Raw genomic sequence first — 16,444 nt, forward strand, 5'->3', positions numbered from 1 at the left:
ACCCTGAGACTGCCCACCCCCTTCATCTCCCCCCCAGACCCACTCGCACCTCCTTGCACATCCCTGGCCACTCCCTTACCTGGGCTGCCCTGTGCCTTTCTCTCTATATACAACCCCTGCCCTTCCAGCCAGGCCGTGAGCAAACCCCTTCTTCCAGGAAGCCCCCTCGTTGTGGTTTGTGGTTCTTTTGAGAACTTTATTCCTCCCTGCCCAAAAGGTCAGTTGGGGAGGCCAGGTCAGGCGGGGTAAGTTGCCTTTCCCCTTCCGGGAGTAACAGAGGGTTTGTAGAGCGGCGGCCACAGTGGTAGTACGCACATCAACTTTGGCGCCTATATGCTGAATTCCCTTTCTGCTCTGGGGGCTCTTTCCCTAGAGGGAAACCTCACGTTGTAGCGAGGGTCTACATCCCTCGCCTCCGGGTCCCCACCCACTTGCACAGCGTCCTGGCTGCTGCCGCAGGGACTTTTCTGTCTTCAGCACTTGAAGCAGAGAGGAGGGATGGTTAGATTCAGTGGGTGGCCGGGCAGCCTGAGGGGTGGACTTGTTCTGGCCGGGTTGCTCCCGAGGCCGGACTCCGAAGTTCCTCAGCTCCTTTCATTTTCCAAGTCTGGTCTTAGAGCCTTCCAGGAATTCTGGGGCCCCGCCTTGACCTTCCAACAAGCCGCTGCTTACTTAAGCACTGTCATCTGTCGCTGGCCACCAGGAGCCACGGCCAAAGGGGCAGACAGGCTGGGAGGCTCTGGATCCTACTGAGACGGGCAAGGAGGGTCAAGGCCAGGGGAAGGGGGGGCGGGGGGCGGCCTCTGCGGCACTAATGGGGGACCCCGGGTGGGGCCCATGTCTCAGGCTTGTGTTTGCGTGACCTCGTTGGTTTTCCTTCTGGCAACTGCAGGGCACCTCGGCAGGTCCAAGTGGGGTCTCCCGCGTGCGAGACGCCCGGTGGCCTCCGGGTCCCACCCGCGTCGGCTGGGCGGGCGCAGGGGCTGAAGGGCGGGGCCTCCCGGGAGCCAGGGCCGCAGCGCGAGACCCGCGCGCCCCCTGGTGGCGGAGGGGGGGCGCGCTAAGATGGCTGGGGCTGGGCCGCGCCCCTCCGCGCCCGCCCCGGGCCCTTCGCCGCAGCCGGCTCGAGGAAGAGTCCCCAGACTCGTGGAGGAGCCACTTCCGTCCCCACAGGGGACACCTGCGAGCCCCCGGAGGGACTGTAGCGTGAGACCGCGGGCTCTAGCCAGCAGCCCGCGACTGGGCGCACGGTCCAGGTTGCCCTCGCGTCCTGGAAGCCACGCCCCCGGGCCGGGGGGCGTGGCTTGCGGGGCGCACGGGCGGGGTTGCCCTCGCGTCCTGGAAGCCACGCCCCCGGGCCGGGGGGCTGCGGCGGCCGGACCTAGAGGGTGCCCCCCCGCAACCCCGGCCCCGATTCGCCCGCGGCCTGTGGGCTCTGCACGACCCCAGAACATTCCCTGCGGAGGGTGAGGTTATGGGTTCTGCGCCAGATCCCCCATAGAAGTCGCTTTTGTGGTTTATTTGCGTGTCCTAAAAATTCCTGCTCTACCTGGAGGCTTCCAGGGCTGTACCGTCCAGTAGGTGGCCACAACGAGCCACTTGTGGCTCTTGACCCGTGCCAGGTGGTGACTGAGGGACTGAATTTTTCATCTTATTTAATTATAATTAACTTAAAATTTAAAACAAGCAGTGTACATTTTTCTGTAACCCAACTTTGTTTTGGTAGGACTACGTGTTACCTTTAACGTTGAAAATGTAAGCGTCCAAATTGAGATGTGCTGTGTAAAATACACACTGGATTTCAAAGTTAGTACAAAATTGAGAATGCAAAATATCTCATTCATTTTTAAATAGTAATTACACACTGAAATAATATTTTGGATGGATTGAGTTAAATAAAACATTAATTTTGTTTTAAAAGAAACGTAGCTATTAGAAAGTTTTAATTATTTATGTAGATGGCATTCTATTTTTATATTTCTGCTCTAGGGTTCAGTCTTTTATTTTCTGACTCCACTGCAGGGCCCAGAGGGTGGGGTCACTGCTATCAGTGGAAATGGGGATGTGTGTAGGGAAAGGCCCTGACCCTCAAGGACCAAGCCCATAGGGCCTCTAGGCAGGTCAGCCAGGCTCACCCGGTCAACCAGGAGGCATCTCGTAGGAGCCCCAGGTGGCAGGATGAGGCTCACACAGACACAGGTGCCTACAGCCCCAGTTGAGCATGGAAAGAACACTCACCTGTGGTCTGAAGATGTGGGTTCAGCATTGGCTGTGCCACAAACTCTGTGTGCCCAGGTGTATTGGCACCTCACAAGGAGTTAATGTGAAGGGGCCAAGTCCTGGTCCACTTCCAGAGGGGCTCGCAGGGCCAGTGTGAGGATCACAAGGGGAAGGCCTCTCCGGCCACTGCTGATGCTGGTTGTCTGCGGAGGAGGGCACTGTGGAAGACTTGTGATCACAAGTTTCTGGAATGCTGATTTGTTACCAGCACATAATTTTTTGAAATCTGTAGAAGAGCACCTTTTTTTTTTTTTTTTTTTTTGCGGTATGCGGGCCTCTCACGTTGCGGAGCACAGGCTCCGGACGCGCAGGCTCAGCGGCCATGGCTCACGGGCTCAGCCGCTCCGCAGCATGTGGGATCTTCCCGGACCGGGGCACGAACCCGTGTCCCCTGCATCAGCAGGCGGACTCTCAACCACTGCGCCACCAGGGAAGCCCGAAGAGCATCCTTTAAACGCTTTGTTCCACACTTTTACATGCACGTTAGTAGACTGTGGCAGGCACCTGATCCACTGTTTATAGAGCTGGAGAGAACAGAACTTAGGCTGAAGCTTCTCAAAGGGAGCTGCTAGCTCTGTACTGGCTGATTTAGGTGGTAGGAGCCAAGGGAAGGGGAGCTGAGAGAGACCTGAAGGCCAAACCCTACCGGCTGTCCAGCAGCCCCCTCCCAGGTTAATTGTCAATGATGGGGCAGCCAGAAGGGCCAAGTTTGTCTTTTAGGGAGCCCAGGTCTGTTCCTGCCACCCCCGTCATTTGACACCAGAAGCCAAGTTTGAGCCCCAAATAGCTCTGAGGAGCCCTGAGGAGCCCTGGCCCTTTTTCAAAATTAAACATCCTTCATTATAGACATATATGCGTCTACCCCGCCCACCCCCCAACACACACACACAAAGTGAGAGGGGAAACGCCCCTGTGTCTTTTACCTTCAAACATTAAATCCCTAGTAAGGGTAACTCTGCAGTTCTAAGAAGTTCTGGGGGCACAAACCCTACCATGAGGCACTGGAGAGCAGGGTTGGCCCAAGGCAGACTGTCCCAGGCTCACTCGGGCATCTGAGTCCCTGAGAAACCTGTGGGCTCCGCATAAGCAAAGCTGCTCAGTCTGCCAGGTGGCCCCCAGGCCTCCGCAGGTCCAAGGATTGTGGGAGCCAAACAAATCCTCTTTGCCCTCGTTCTAGGTAGGGAGCAGAAAACACCAGGGCCCACTGTCATAGAAATTTATTCCCTGGGGTAGAGAGCAGCCTTCAGAGATAAGAAAAGCTTAAAGTAAGTAAAAGTTCTGGGGCTCTGAGCCCATAACTTTCTGTTCCAGGACAATATGTTTCAGAAACCCTGCATCCCCCTCCTCAGGAAAGGGGCAGTGCCTCAGGCAGGCGGTGGAGAGCCACCTGCTGCTTGGGAAGCAGCTGGACTGAGGCTGAGAGGTAAGAGTGATGTTGGGAGAAATTACTGGTGGGGGAGGGACCCAAGCCCCACTGGATGCACTGAGATTCCTCATGGAATGTTTTTTTTTTTTTAATGAATTTATTTATTTATTTATGGCTTTGTTGGGTGTTCATTGCTGTGCGCAGGCTTTCTCCAGTTGCGGCGAGCAGGGGCTACTCTTCGTTGCGGTGCGCGGGCATCTCATTGCTGTGGCTCCTCTTGTTGCAGAGCATGGACTCTAGGCGCACAGGCTTCAGTAGTTGTGGCGCTCAGGCTCAGTAGTTGTGGTGCACGGGCTTAGTTGCTCCGCAGCATGTGGGATCTTCTCGGAACAGGGCTCGAATCCATGTCCTCTGCATTGGCAGGTGGATTCCCAACCACTGCGCCACCAGGGAAGTCCCCCTCACGGGGTTTTTAAAAGCAGCTGCCTGCGTGAGATCAATAGGATGACTATTCATGTGACCCATAGATCTAATTCTTTCAGCTGGAAAATGGGTGCTCTAAATTCCCAAAGCTCTTTGGGTCCTAAAACTCTAACCTCTGGTCTTGAAACCTTGGTGTTTTTCAGGTTGATATAATATCCTCTCTCAGTATCTCTCAGGATACTGAGTCCTATGGTATGGTTTCATTTCAGAGCCTGTATGGAGTTCTGAGTCACAAAGTGTCAGTCAGAACCTACTAGTTTAGGGACCACATGTTAGAGATGAACCTGAGGCCCACAGAGCTCAAGGCCGTACAGCTCGTTATCAGAAGAGATGGCACCAGGACTCACAGCACTGGTTCCGTCGTTTGGTCCACTGTGACCATGGCTGAGGAGTTAGTGAAGACCAACAGCAAAGCCTTCTGTTGACTGTTTCGCTTCTGAGCATTGGAGGCAGCCAGGGGCGCTTGAGATGTCTGTTGGCAGGATTCCTGGGTGGCCTTATCCTCCTCCTCTCTGGTAGATACAAAGCTGTGCCTACAGTCAACTACATCGGGATGCAGTGAGGAAAAAAAGGAGTGTGGGGGAAATGAATAAGGAGAAGAAAACAGTGGAAGAGAGTTGGGGGAATGAGGGCATGTGACCAAAGGACAACTTTTCCCTTTGTCTAAAGGGTCTTCTAACTAAATCCAGCAAAAGTAAATAGACTAATGAGGCAACATCGCCACCTGGTGGCAGATGAGGACACATGCTTTTAGAAAGGAACTGAAATGTTGGGCTAATGCAGTGATCAGCTTCAGAAGCAACACCCACGGCTTTCCCCCTTCCTTGTTGAGGCAGACCAGCCCCAGCAGGAAGCTGTACTGTCTGTGAACTCCAGACCAAGTGGGTACGCTTTGCTCAGCATTAGTTAACAGGGTCTAGAGGTTTGGGCTGAACGGCAACACAGGAGCCATACCTGTTGATCCACATGGGGAAAGGCGGGGTCCTCCAGGCTACAGGACTTCACAGAACAGATGGCTTTTCAAGGCTCTGGTAGAGAAGCCTCAGAGCCAGCCCTGTTTATAGCCAGCAGTCACCTGCCACTCCAGGCATAGGGGTAGGGCTCTTGTAGGCAGGGCCTCTCAGTTACTACTGCCTACATATGACAATCCCTTCCCAAACTAACCCAGTCACCTGCCTCGTAAGAGAGTCTCAGTTAAAAAAAAAAAAGAAAAAAGGCAAGCCATCGTCTGCTGCTCAGAGGAGCCGGATGAGTAGGGAGGGTGTTCTAAAATATCGGGCTTAGTAATCATGGGGGCTATTATTGATCAAGGTCCAGCCATTTGCCAAGGTATATACACATTTTATTTAAAAAAGTTTACAGTTTTCATTATACACAACTATTAAGAGGTTATAGTCAGAGGAGGCATTTGTCCTGTTGACAGAAGTGCCCACTAGATCATCACAATGCAAGGTAAAAGGTGGAAGGGAGGAGAGGGGGCAAGGAAAAAATAAGTGATAAAAAGCTTAGATTTCAATTAAGGGCTGGTAAGTCCCTTTTATCTCTTCAAGTATCACACAATATGTACCAAATACAATCAGTAAATAATGGCCATTTCTTCCCAAGCCCACGGCCAAGATGAGTATTTGCTGAATTAAGAGTCCTGGCCCTTCCTCAGGTGAGTGGAGAAACTGCATACCTGAGGGTTTACTCTCCCTTCCCCCCAAGGGGCCTCCACTCCATTCAGTCCCTAATGGAATCACCAAGGTGTTCAGTGGCCAGAGAAAATATGAACATGGATTCAGAAGTCCAAAGAAATGCAGGTCTTTGAGCTCAATCAGAAATGATTTCAGTCAACAAGGCTGTGAACCCAGTCAGGAAGTTGGTGAGATGAATAAAACTCTAACTTCTGTTAATGGCTTTCACTTTTCTAATTGAGTCCCTAGAACACAGAAGGGTCACATGCCATTTAAAGTCAAACACTAGTTCCCAGAAAGTTGGTATCTAACAACTTCACCACGGGGCTAGCAGAGGATCTGTCTTTCATGATTCTCAGCCATCCCAACAGGAGGCCTAATAAAAAGCAAGTGTCAGGCCAAGGCCAACTAGGGCTTCAGGGAGCCTTGTGAGGGAAAAAATTCCTTCGAGGGGAGACACTCTTCTGGAGCTTAGATCAGCCAGTTGGCAATTAGAACAGCTTTTGGAGTGGAAGAAAAACGTTAGGTACTGGAGAGATATATGGCAACTTCTGATAATTATCTCACTAGTATAAAACGCTGGTTGAAACTGCACAGCAACCTCAAGGAGCGCGATACGACTGAAGACAAAAGAGCTAACACGCCAGTGTCTAGGTTGGCTACCTTAAAACGCAACCCACGAGGCCCCGGTGCTGGGGCGGCTGGAGGGTAGCGGATTGCAGGCTGCTGTGGTGCAGCCATCTTGCTTGTTGGTGTTTGGCGAGAGCTGGAGCTCAGTCATTTGAACAGGGGCAAAGAATGGCTTGCGCTGGTAAACCACAAAGCAGGATTTCAAAAATGATGGGTACTAAAGAAGGGAAGGGAAGGGAAGGGAAACTGCCAGAAGCAGCTCTGACCTACCACCACCACCTTTAAAAGCAATAATGTGCAGCCTTTCTGAGGGGCTCTGAATGCTTCTCTGAGTGTTATGATGGGACAACGTAGAAAAAGCTTTTGGTGTCATACCACCCCCTGCTCCAGACTCACTCTACCAACTACTACTGGGGGCCCAGAGTCCTCAGAATCACAGCCAGGCCCTCTTCCAGCTTCCTCTCCTACTCCTACCTCTCCCAGGCACAGGGAAGGGACGAAAAGTTAGTGTAAGAAGGGATACTGTTCAACATATCAAAAGTCAATTTCCAAGTGGAGAGGAAAAGCTCCACACAGAGCCAAAAACATGCATGGGATCAAGGTTAGTGCCCAAAAAGGATAGACTTGCACAGAATGAGAGGGTACAGTGTGATCTGGGCAGCAATTTCCAGGAGCTTCCAGTGCTAGCAGAGAAGCCTAGTTACACCTTTATCACACAGACTTGGATGGGCGCGCACACACGTGCATACACACTGTAGCCACACTCAGATCTGCTTCTTAACCCCTGCAACCTCCAACAAATCTTCATTTGGAAATTCTGCACCAACAGATTCCTAGTGCTGGAGTTCTCGATCACAGGCAAGCTGATGTCTTTTGGTTAGAGAAACATGGATTTAGTCAGGGAGCAGAGCTGTGGCACTGCTCCCATACCATCCCTAAACTTGGTTCTACTAGTTTTTGTTTTTGTTTTTTGACAAGATTAAAAGCAATTATTATCTGGACATTATTTTCTTTGAAAGGTAATTAGAACACTATTGTTTATACAATATTGAAAAAATACAGTTTTTTATTGTTTGAACTCAAATCACCACCCAGCACTTTAAGCCTACCCTAAGTCGCACCTACAAATAACGGTTATAGCACAAGCAAACTGCTAATTCAGCAGGTAAGCAAGTTAGACAGTGCCAGCAGAGACCCTCCCTCCCCCAAAGTAATGAGAAGACAACGTGCTAGATAAGAGTTAAAGTACTCCATTACATGTTAAATAGTTAATACTACCCTTCCAACAAGCCACAAATGCTAGATAGATAACTCAGTACGGTTAACTAACCACAGCCCTACATAACTGCACTTTTAATTTTTTTTTTAAAAAGAAAACCTTTTGCTTCATGCCCGTAATTAACATAAAATAAGTAAATTCTTTGTTTTTTATTTAGGAAAATAATCATGCTAAAAACAAGTTGTACTTTATATAGATTTTCAAAGAAAAGATTGTGCTTTTTGAATAAAAAAGATAGGGTATCTTCAATCTCATTGACTCAAATTTTGTGGAATATAGCACTTATAAACTAAAAACACACAGAGAGAAGGATTAAATTATCCCAGTAGGACATTCAAAAATCATCTTGAGAAGATTTCAGGATTGGCTAATTTTGCTATTGTCCTACTGGTTGTGTCAACCACCCCCCACCCCCCTCCACCAGCTAATGTCTGAAGTTCTCCAAATTCAGCAGGCAACACTCAGATCTGAAAGAAACTCTGCCAGCAACCTAGACATATGGTTAGCTGAGTAAACATTTGATTAGCAGGCATTTAAACTGATTTCCTCTTAACACATACAGGAGAGAAAATTCTCTTCCTTCAAAACCTGTTCTACATCGTATTTCTGAATCCTTTCCTCCTATTCAGTCTCACTCTGAAAAAAAAAAAAAAAAGCTGTTTGTTTTTCCCATGTAGAGTCACTTTGGGTACAAGAACCTTTATTTGTTCCAATTATTACTCATTTTAAATTTAGAATGTGAGTTGGGTCTAAAATACCTATTTCCCACTCCCACGAGCAGACGATGATCAGGCTGCTGCCAAGAGCAGCAGCAGAAGGGAAAACAAAATCAAAACCTGAATGAGAGTACCCAGGAGTCACAGCCACCAGAAGGGTCTTCTTCCCAAGTCTAATGGTCCACTGAGTGGCTGTCCAAGGAGGAGGCCATCTCTTGGTAGGTGAAGATTAAATTTGCAACCTAAGCACAATGCACACACACCAAAAAGAAAAGAAAAAAAAAAACCAAACCCCACAACCATCCTCAAATATAAAGCTCTGAGTCCAGGGTAGCAGTCTCACAGTGGCCAACAATAGGATGAGGATGTGACTCTGCACGTGTTGGATGAGAGGAAACATCTTCCCAGTCACTTTTCTCCTCCTGTCCTGTCCTCTCAAAAAACAGGTCTGGATTACAAATTCTACCCCCAAGAAAAAGAATCAGATTCAGAAAACATTTCCAAAAGGTTCTCCAAAGCAAAACACTTGTGGCTGCAGGGCCTGGTAGCGAGAAGGGCAGGAATCTACATATAAAAATGTACTTAAAATCCAAGTCAAAAAAATTGTTTTAAGTTTCAATACTCCAATTAGCTCCCTGTTTTATACTGTTACTCCACAGAAATGGGGCCACCTAGGATGCACAGGAAGAAGCAGCTCTGATTCTGACATGGCTGGCTCTAAATGCTCCCAAGCAGGGCTTTTCCTCCCCAATTTCTTCCTTTCCAGTTTGAAAAAGTACTATTCTATCTTCACATCCAAGAGCTGGTTGGTTTGGTTTGTTTCTTTGGAACCATCAATAAAAGAAGCAACTTTTTCCTGTTATTTTTCCTCATGTCTATCTATCAGAGCGGCTGTTTCTTTTGACAGTTCAGTAGCACACAGGCTGACTTGGCTAAATGGACTTATGAATGCATGCATTCGGACCGCATATTGCTACCAAAATGGAATGTGGGAATATGCTATGCACCTCAGGTTGAGAAATGACCAAGAAATCAAGATCTAAAGGGTGATATATAATATATATATATCAATGCTATTATTCATAAAAACCTTGTTTAGTAATAAAAAAAATTGCTTTGTTTAAATATGAATATTATAGTCTGCTTCTCATGGTTAGGAAATAATAGTCTTTCTGAAAAGCAGGTGCTTTTTCTACTACAACTCCATATCCTGGGCCTCATCTTCCGAAAAGTCAGACATAGAACTCTCCGATGAGCTGTCTCCGGTGCCCTCTTCCTGTTCTTTCAGTGCCTCCTCTGTTGCATATTTCTGGATGTACTCTGCACAGGGGGTTGGGATAAAGAAAACACAAGGATAGTGAGCAGGCAGGCATGTGCTTCAGCGATCCCAAAGCTGGCAAGTCCCAGGGAGGTTCAAGCTTTCCCTATTCGGTTTGGGAAGTAGGGAACAGACAATGACAAAGATGACAGTTATTATAGTCACTGAAGCTAAGGGGAAAATTGTGCAGGGAGGTGTCTTTGGAGTTTATGCATTTCACCCCCTTAGTAAGAGAGGCAAATCTGAACACTTGATTTGCAGGGGAACAGATACACTGCACCGCCATGCTAGATCTTCTTTGGGCCATTATCTCCCACGTGGATGTGTACAAGACAGCCGACCACCCTGGGCCTCGCCTGCAAGGCTCAGGAAGGTCGGCAGACGTCCAGGACAGTGTCTGGGGTTAACCAGGCCCCAGTTTTCCAGCCAGGGCACTCTCACTCTCTCCTTGTTGCCTACTGACATGGCTGCACTCCTCCAAACTTGATGGACTGGGGAAATGTAAACCTCACATTTTCTTTTACTTTCTATGTTAATAAAACTATTCACCCCCCAGATAGAACAAGACTAGTTATGATTCCATAGTAACTTATAAGGAAATCCTCCATCATTTTTAGATTTGCAGTTATGTAATTACAGTCAGCCCAAATCTATTATTTTAGAAATAGATTTTAGTCTAAACAGATCCTGCCTGTCAGGTTTTTGAAGCAGCTGGTGAAGACAGTCTCTCAATCTGCTCAGGAATGAGCTGCTACCTGGGGACCCAGCTAGCCTGAGTGACTTTACCACCTATTAATTTATTTACCTGAAGATTTATGATGCTATAGCCTAGGCTGTATCTGCTAGCTGAAAAAAATGTTAAGAACTGCTGAATACACAATTAAACGTTTTCCTAAAACTCTAGGTGCAGATGGTTTTTCAAGTAAGTAGCCTACACACAATATGAAACGACAGGACAGAATCCTATCCAGAAAAATACATCCTCACGTCTGAATGCTTTGTTTTTCCTCCTATGGAGTTGCAGGGACTAGAAGAGAAGGTATATGGGCCAAGTCTGAATGATGCAGTGCAGGGCCAGCTAAGATTATTTTCTATATTTTCAAAGGGCTGTTAAAAAGGAAGAAAGAAATAAAGAATGAGTATGTGACAGAGACCATATGTGGCCAAATCTGGGCCTTTACAGAAAAAGTTTGCAGGCTTCTGACTTACACCCCTGCAGATTGATTGGAGCAAAATTTTATGCTGAGATAATGAGATTTCAAAAGCCCCTGGCTAGGTAGGAACTTGCCTTCATTTTTTTGAGAGTGAGAGAAATGTTTACTAAAGTCTTAGAAATTGTATTTTTATTCTCTATTGGGTTGGCTACTTTTTCTTCCTTTGTAGAAAGAAGTTGCTGCACTTTGGCACTGCTCTTGGACACTGTAAGTCGATACTATCAGCCTTCTTCAGTATATTCAAGGAGACCAATGTGTCTTAAGTGCTTACTGGGACAAGGCCTTTCAGGAGATAGAAAAATGAAGAGCAAGGTCACTAATGAGCAGGAAACACGGACAAAGATAAAAGCAGTTAGGGGGTTAAGTGCCATCAATGGGAAGCAGAAGGAAGGGACTGTGGCCCCTGAGAGCCAGGAAGGCAGTGTCTGCACTGACCCTTGAAGCAGCTCTGGCAGCTGCAGCATAGGAGACGCCACTCCAGGGGAAAGGCATAGACAGCCTCGCCAAAGCACAGGGGAGAAGGAAGTGGCTGGGATATTAAAACACATTAGGAGAGAACTACATTTGTTGTCTTTCTTTTAAAAAATCTGAAGCAAGTAAGGCAAAATGTACAGGTTTTGCTACAGTTGGATAGTGGATATGTAGTTAAGTCACTCTGTTTTTGTTGAAAACTCTCCCTGAAGAACTAAGGAAGCAGATACAGTTGGGTATCTGAAATTCATCCAATTTGTGTGTTATTGATACATTTAGAGGAGTAAAGGCAAAGATGTAGATCACACACAGTAACAGAGAGCCCTGAATGGCAGGCTAAGATGCCACTCAGGGAAGGTTTTTGAGAAGTGACATATCTTTAGACAGCTCCAACGGTGCCCCATCCTACAGACGGTCCAATATTTTCTTTTTCTTTTTTTTTTTTTTTGCAGTACGCGGGCCTCTCACTGTTGTGGCCTCTCCCATTGCGGAGCACAGGCTCCGGACACTCAGGCTCAGCGGCCATGGCTCACGGGCCCAGCCACTCCGTGGCATGTGGGATCTCCCCGGACCGGGGCACGAACCCGTGTCCCCTGCATCAGCAGGCGGACTCTCAACCACTGCGCCACCAGGGAAGCCCAGACAGTCCAATAATTTACAAGATAAAATAGCACCAACTAAATATGAATCATGTTCACGGTAAGAAAGGTTACATACACTGACCTCAGATGTCAGGCGTGGAAACTGACTACCTGGAGGGGATTATCTAAAGCGGTAAGGGGTGAATTAGCTCCCTAATGGGTGGGGGAGGGAGAGAGGGGCCGAAGGACCCAAATCTTAAGAGAATGATCACGTTTAGGAATGGAACGAGAAAAGTTTTCAGAAAGGTAAGGGGTAAAATACCAAAGCTGCAGAGAGGAAAATGGGTCATGAGAAAAATCCAAATGATTAAGAAGAGAGGAGGACTTTCCTGGTGGTGCAGTCGTTAAGAATCCTCCTGCCGATGCAGGGGACACAGGTTCGAGCCCTGGTCCGGGAAGATCCCACATGCTGCGGAGCAACTAAGCCCCTGCGCCACAACTACTGAGCCTGCGCTCTAGAGCCTGTGAGCCACAACTACTGAGCCCGCACGCCTAGAGCCCGTGCTCCGCAACAGGAGAAGCCCCTGCTCGCCGCAACTAGAGAAAGCCTGCATACAGCAGTGAAAACCCAATGCAGCCACAAAAAAAAAAAAAAAAAAAAAAAAGAGGAGAGAGGAGGGGAAACAAACAGCAGGACTCCTAAAGGAGTCCACAGAAACAGATAAAGGCTTCTGACATGGGGATACCTTTGAGTATGGGGGTGGTGGGTAACCAGGAGGAGAAGGAAGACCAACAGTGCTAGGAGGAAGGATAAATGGAGAACGAGATCATGTTGGTGGGGGGACTGGGTCCGAGAAATAAGATCTCTTATTTCCTGTAGGAAGAAACAAAGAAAAGATTGGCGGGGGCGGGGGGGGGGGGCGGATATATATAAAGGTAGGAAGCTGGGGTGAGCTCAGGTCTGATAGTCATGATCTTCTCAGATTACTAAGGAAGTGATAGCCAACACTAATGTTTCAGAAATCTAGAGCCCCCTAAGCTAGAGCTTGCTGTTCAAAGATAAAAACGTAGTTTAGGTTCCTTTTGTAACTGGGACTATAACAGATATGTACTAAAACAGGAATAGTGTTAAATAGAGGCATAATGAATACAAGAGCTATAGAAATATGCTCTGCACAGAGATATCTGTGGGTTGCAGACACTGTTAAGTGATTCTGATGTCAAAGTAAGACAGTCTCATAACAGAATTTTATCTGGTTAAAAATGAAATACATATTTTCTTGAATTATGTTTCTTTGGCTATGTCTGGTTACATAAATTAGATATTAATTTGCAAAGCACCTGAGACCTAAGTAAGTTAATTAGAGTAGATTTATTTTTACTTTATCTCAACAAAAAGTACCAAACAATACCCTAAGAGACCACACTACTGAGCCTGCGCTCTAGAGCCTGTGAGCCACAACTACTGAGCCCGCACGCCTAGAGAAATGAGAAAAACTACTGTTCAACAAATAGGCCCAGATGCTCCCATCCTGTCTCATACTTTCATATTTAAGAGTGAAGACCTATGCATTCTGGGCCCTTATAAATTATTTCTACTGCCATCTCCTGCAAATGTACTCAGAGGGGCTATACACTTTGCAGAAGCTCATGTTCTGAGCTGCTGGGCAGATGAACGAGTCAAGCTAAAAATTGGGTAAATACCAATGCCTGCCATTTGTTAAAAAGAGCAGGCCTATTTTCATGGACTTTGAACTCCTCTCCTTTCTGGTGGAACTTTATGTATCTAGACTTTCACTATGAAAGTTCTCAAACATACACAGAGGTAAAAGGACAACGTGGTGAATGCTGGTAACCTTGTGTGTAGCTTTAGTTGTTCTTTCACAACCACATTTTCATTTTAATGAAATTCGTGTCCCATTAGCCTGTAAACTGAGAATGGGAAAACAGGATCCTAAATCTTAAAGGATGAGCTAACTAGTGCTACTAACCATTTGCACATTTCTAAACTTTAATAGCACATTTTAAGTTTTAATAGAAAAATCCATAGCACCAGGGCACTGGGGCCAGGTATCTGCAGTAGAAATGTGCCTTAGATGTAAACTTCCCAAAATGTAAGCAAATCAGTATAGGACCAAGAAAAGAAGCCAGTTGGGTAATTTTTATTCAACAGGTAAAATGATATAATAAAACAAAGTCTAAAGATGAATTTGGTAATTATTTCCCAACTCCCAAAGTTAACTGCTGTCCTGAAGGGCCAGGATGATTCCATTTACAAACCAATATGAGACTATGCCTTTCAATTAATACTTTACTCTCCAGTCCAATTTTCTAATTTTCTAAGACAAGAGGAAGCAAATGAAAGCAAAGGTTCTTTCATATAGGGGGTCACAGGGATTTCTGGCAGGGTTATGTCTACTTACCACCCAACTAATAAGTCACCCATTTCCTCATCTTTCCTTTTTTGCTTTCTCTCTCTTCTTTCTTGCTGAAACCTCCAGCTTTCTAAAGGTGTCTCTGACCCTTGAACCTACAGAGGCTAGTGAGCTCTGCTCCGGCCCACAGCTGTCTCTTTTTAGGCCTGAGAAAAATTACGAGTAACTAAGAAGGGCTTTTGATGATCAAAACCTAACAGACTTAAGTTCTTCTGTCTCCAGGCTAAGCTATTTGCCTTACCTTTAATTTTCTGCTTGTATTCTTCTGGTCGATGGAGGTACATAGCTGCAGCGTCACCGTTGAGAGGATCTATGGGGTTGGGATAGGCCAACAACTGGGGCAGGAAGGACTCAAATATATTGGTAAGATCTGAAAAACAAGCAAGAAATATATCATGCATGGAACAAACAAGTTCACCTAAAATTCACTTGAATTCAGTAGTCAACATATTTAACTACACTGATATTTTTTCATAAAACAGTGGTCCATTACATGTGACTTATATATTCCTTTCAATGCCAATTTTTAAATTTAATTTTAATTTGAAGAACCAGGTACACTTGGTATTCTCTTTGAAAGGCAACTGTCCCAATTCGAATTCACTCCACTCTGTAAACTGAGATTTTAGAAATACTACATGGTTTATTAAAACTTGTACCCCAATACTGTACAGCACTCTACATTCTTACAAAGCAAGCAGTTAATTTCTTAACATCGCCATTTTCTACAGCTTTGAAAATCCCCACTCTGAAAGTATTCAAGCACCAGATCTTAAAAGAACTGAATACAATTATATAAGCCTTGACATTTAATTCAATTCTCCTAACTTCTAATGGAGGTAAATATAACCAGTTTTTCAATTATTCTAGGTAATGAGGGTATGAACCACTTAAAATCATAAACAATCATAAGACAGATAAGTACCAATTTACTGCTTTCATTAATAATCATTTTAATAAACATTAACAACTCCCTTCTTACTAGATTCAGCACAAGGTGCTGGGTGTACATCTACATACACAGCAAAAACAACAAAAACCCTGCAGTTACCTAGTGTTTTATAAAGGAAGTAGGGCTTGAAAACCTGTAAAATAAACCACACATCCACATAACTTCAGAGATGCTCTAACTTCCATTCTATTTGCTGCTCAGTTAGCAGACAGTGAACTGTGGAACCTTAGCGCTTCCATCTCTCTGCCCACTCTAGTTACTCATCATGTTTTATAAAAAACATTTCTGTTTCAAGAGGGAATGCTAAAGTATAGTAGCATAGAAACTACTCTTCAATTTATTCTGCTTTTTAATGGATTTTGTTTTAGAGTGAGCGCTCTCATGCAGTATTGTAAGTGAATGTTTTGTCAAGCCATGTCACTTTAGATTAATGATTCTCAGCCAGGGGTGATGTTGCTTCCCAGCGGCCACTTGGCAATGTGTAGAGAAATTTCTGGTTGTCACAACCGGGTGGGGGAAGGTGCAGGGGTGCCACTAGCATCTACTGGACAGAGGCCAGGGATGCTGCTAAACATCCTACAATACAATGCACAGGATAGCCCTTCACAACAAATAATTATCTGGGACCAAAATGTCAATAGTGCTGAGGTTGAGAAAACCTGGTCTAGATAAAAGGGGTCAGCAAACTTTTTCGTAAAGGGCCAGAGTAAATACTAGTTTAGGCTTGGTGGGCCACATTTGGTCTGTCACAGCTACTCAACATTCAGCCCTGTCACTAGCACAGAAGCAGCCACAGATAATAGATAAACAGATGGGTGTGGCTGTGTTCCAATAAAACTATATACAAAATCAGGCAGCCAACGTTTGCTGACCTCTGCTCTAGAAAATCCTATGAGAAGCAGATCATCCTTGTCACTATAAGGTAAAAAAACTGAGCAGTCAAAAAAAACCTAGAGCTGCACTATTCAATAGAACTTTCTGCAATGATGATAATGATCTGTATCTGCTACCAATATGGTAGCCATGTGGCTACTGAGCACGTG

General features: G+C 46.0%; 1 protein-coding gene across 2 annotated transcripts in view; it reads right to left on the reverse strand.

Annotated features, from left to right (window-relative positions):
* Positions 1 to 9,504: 9,504 nt before the first annotated feature.
* UBE2H (ubiquitin conjugating enzyme E2 H) overlaps positions 9,505 to 16,444 on the reverse strand; it is a 95,472-nt gene continuing 88,532 nt past the window's right edge. Inside the window, exons 6-7 of one of the 2 annotated variants that reach the window (XM_065884021.1) lie at positions 14,691 to 14,819; positions 9,505 to 9,750 (exon numbers count right to left, since the gene is read on the reverse strand). In XM_065884021.1, coding sequence (XP_065740093.1) covers positions 9,626 to 9,750; positions 14,691 to 14,819 — 254 coding nt within the window. In that variant the 3' untranslated portion in view covers positions 9,505 to 9,625. The remainder of the gene's footprint in view (positions 9,751 to 14,690; positions 14,820 to 16,444) is intronic. The other variant, XM_065884022.1, reaches the window with a different exon arrangement.

This window comes from Phocoena phocoena, chromosome 9 (genome assembly GCF_963924675.1).
Source record: "Phocoena phocoena chromosome 9, mPhoPho1.1, whole genome shotgun sequence".
Classification (NCBI taxonomy): domain Eukaryota; kingdom Metazoa; phylum Chordata; class Mammalia; order Artiodactyla; family Phocoenidae; genus Phocoena; species Phocoena phocoena.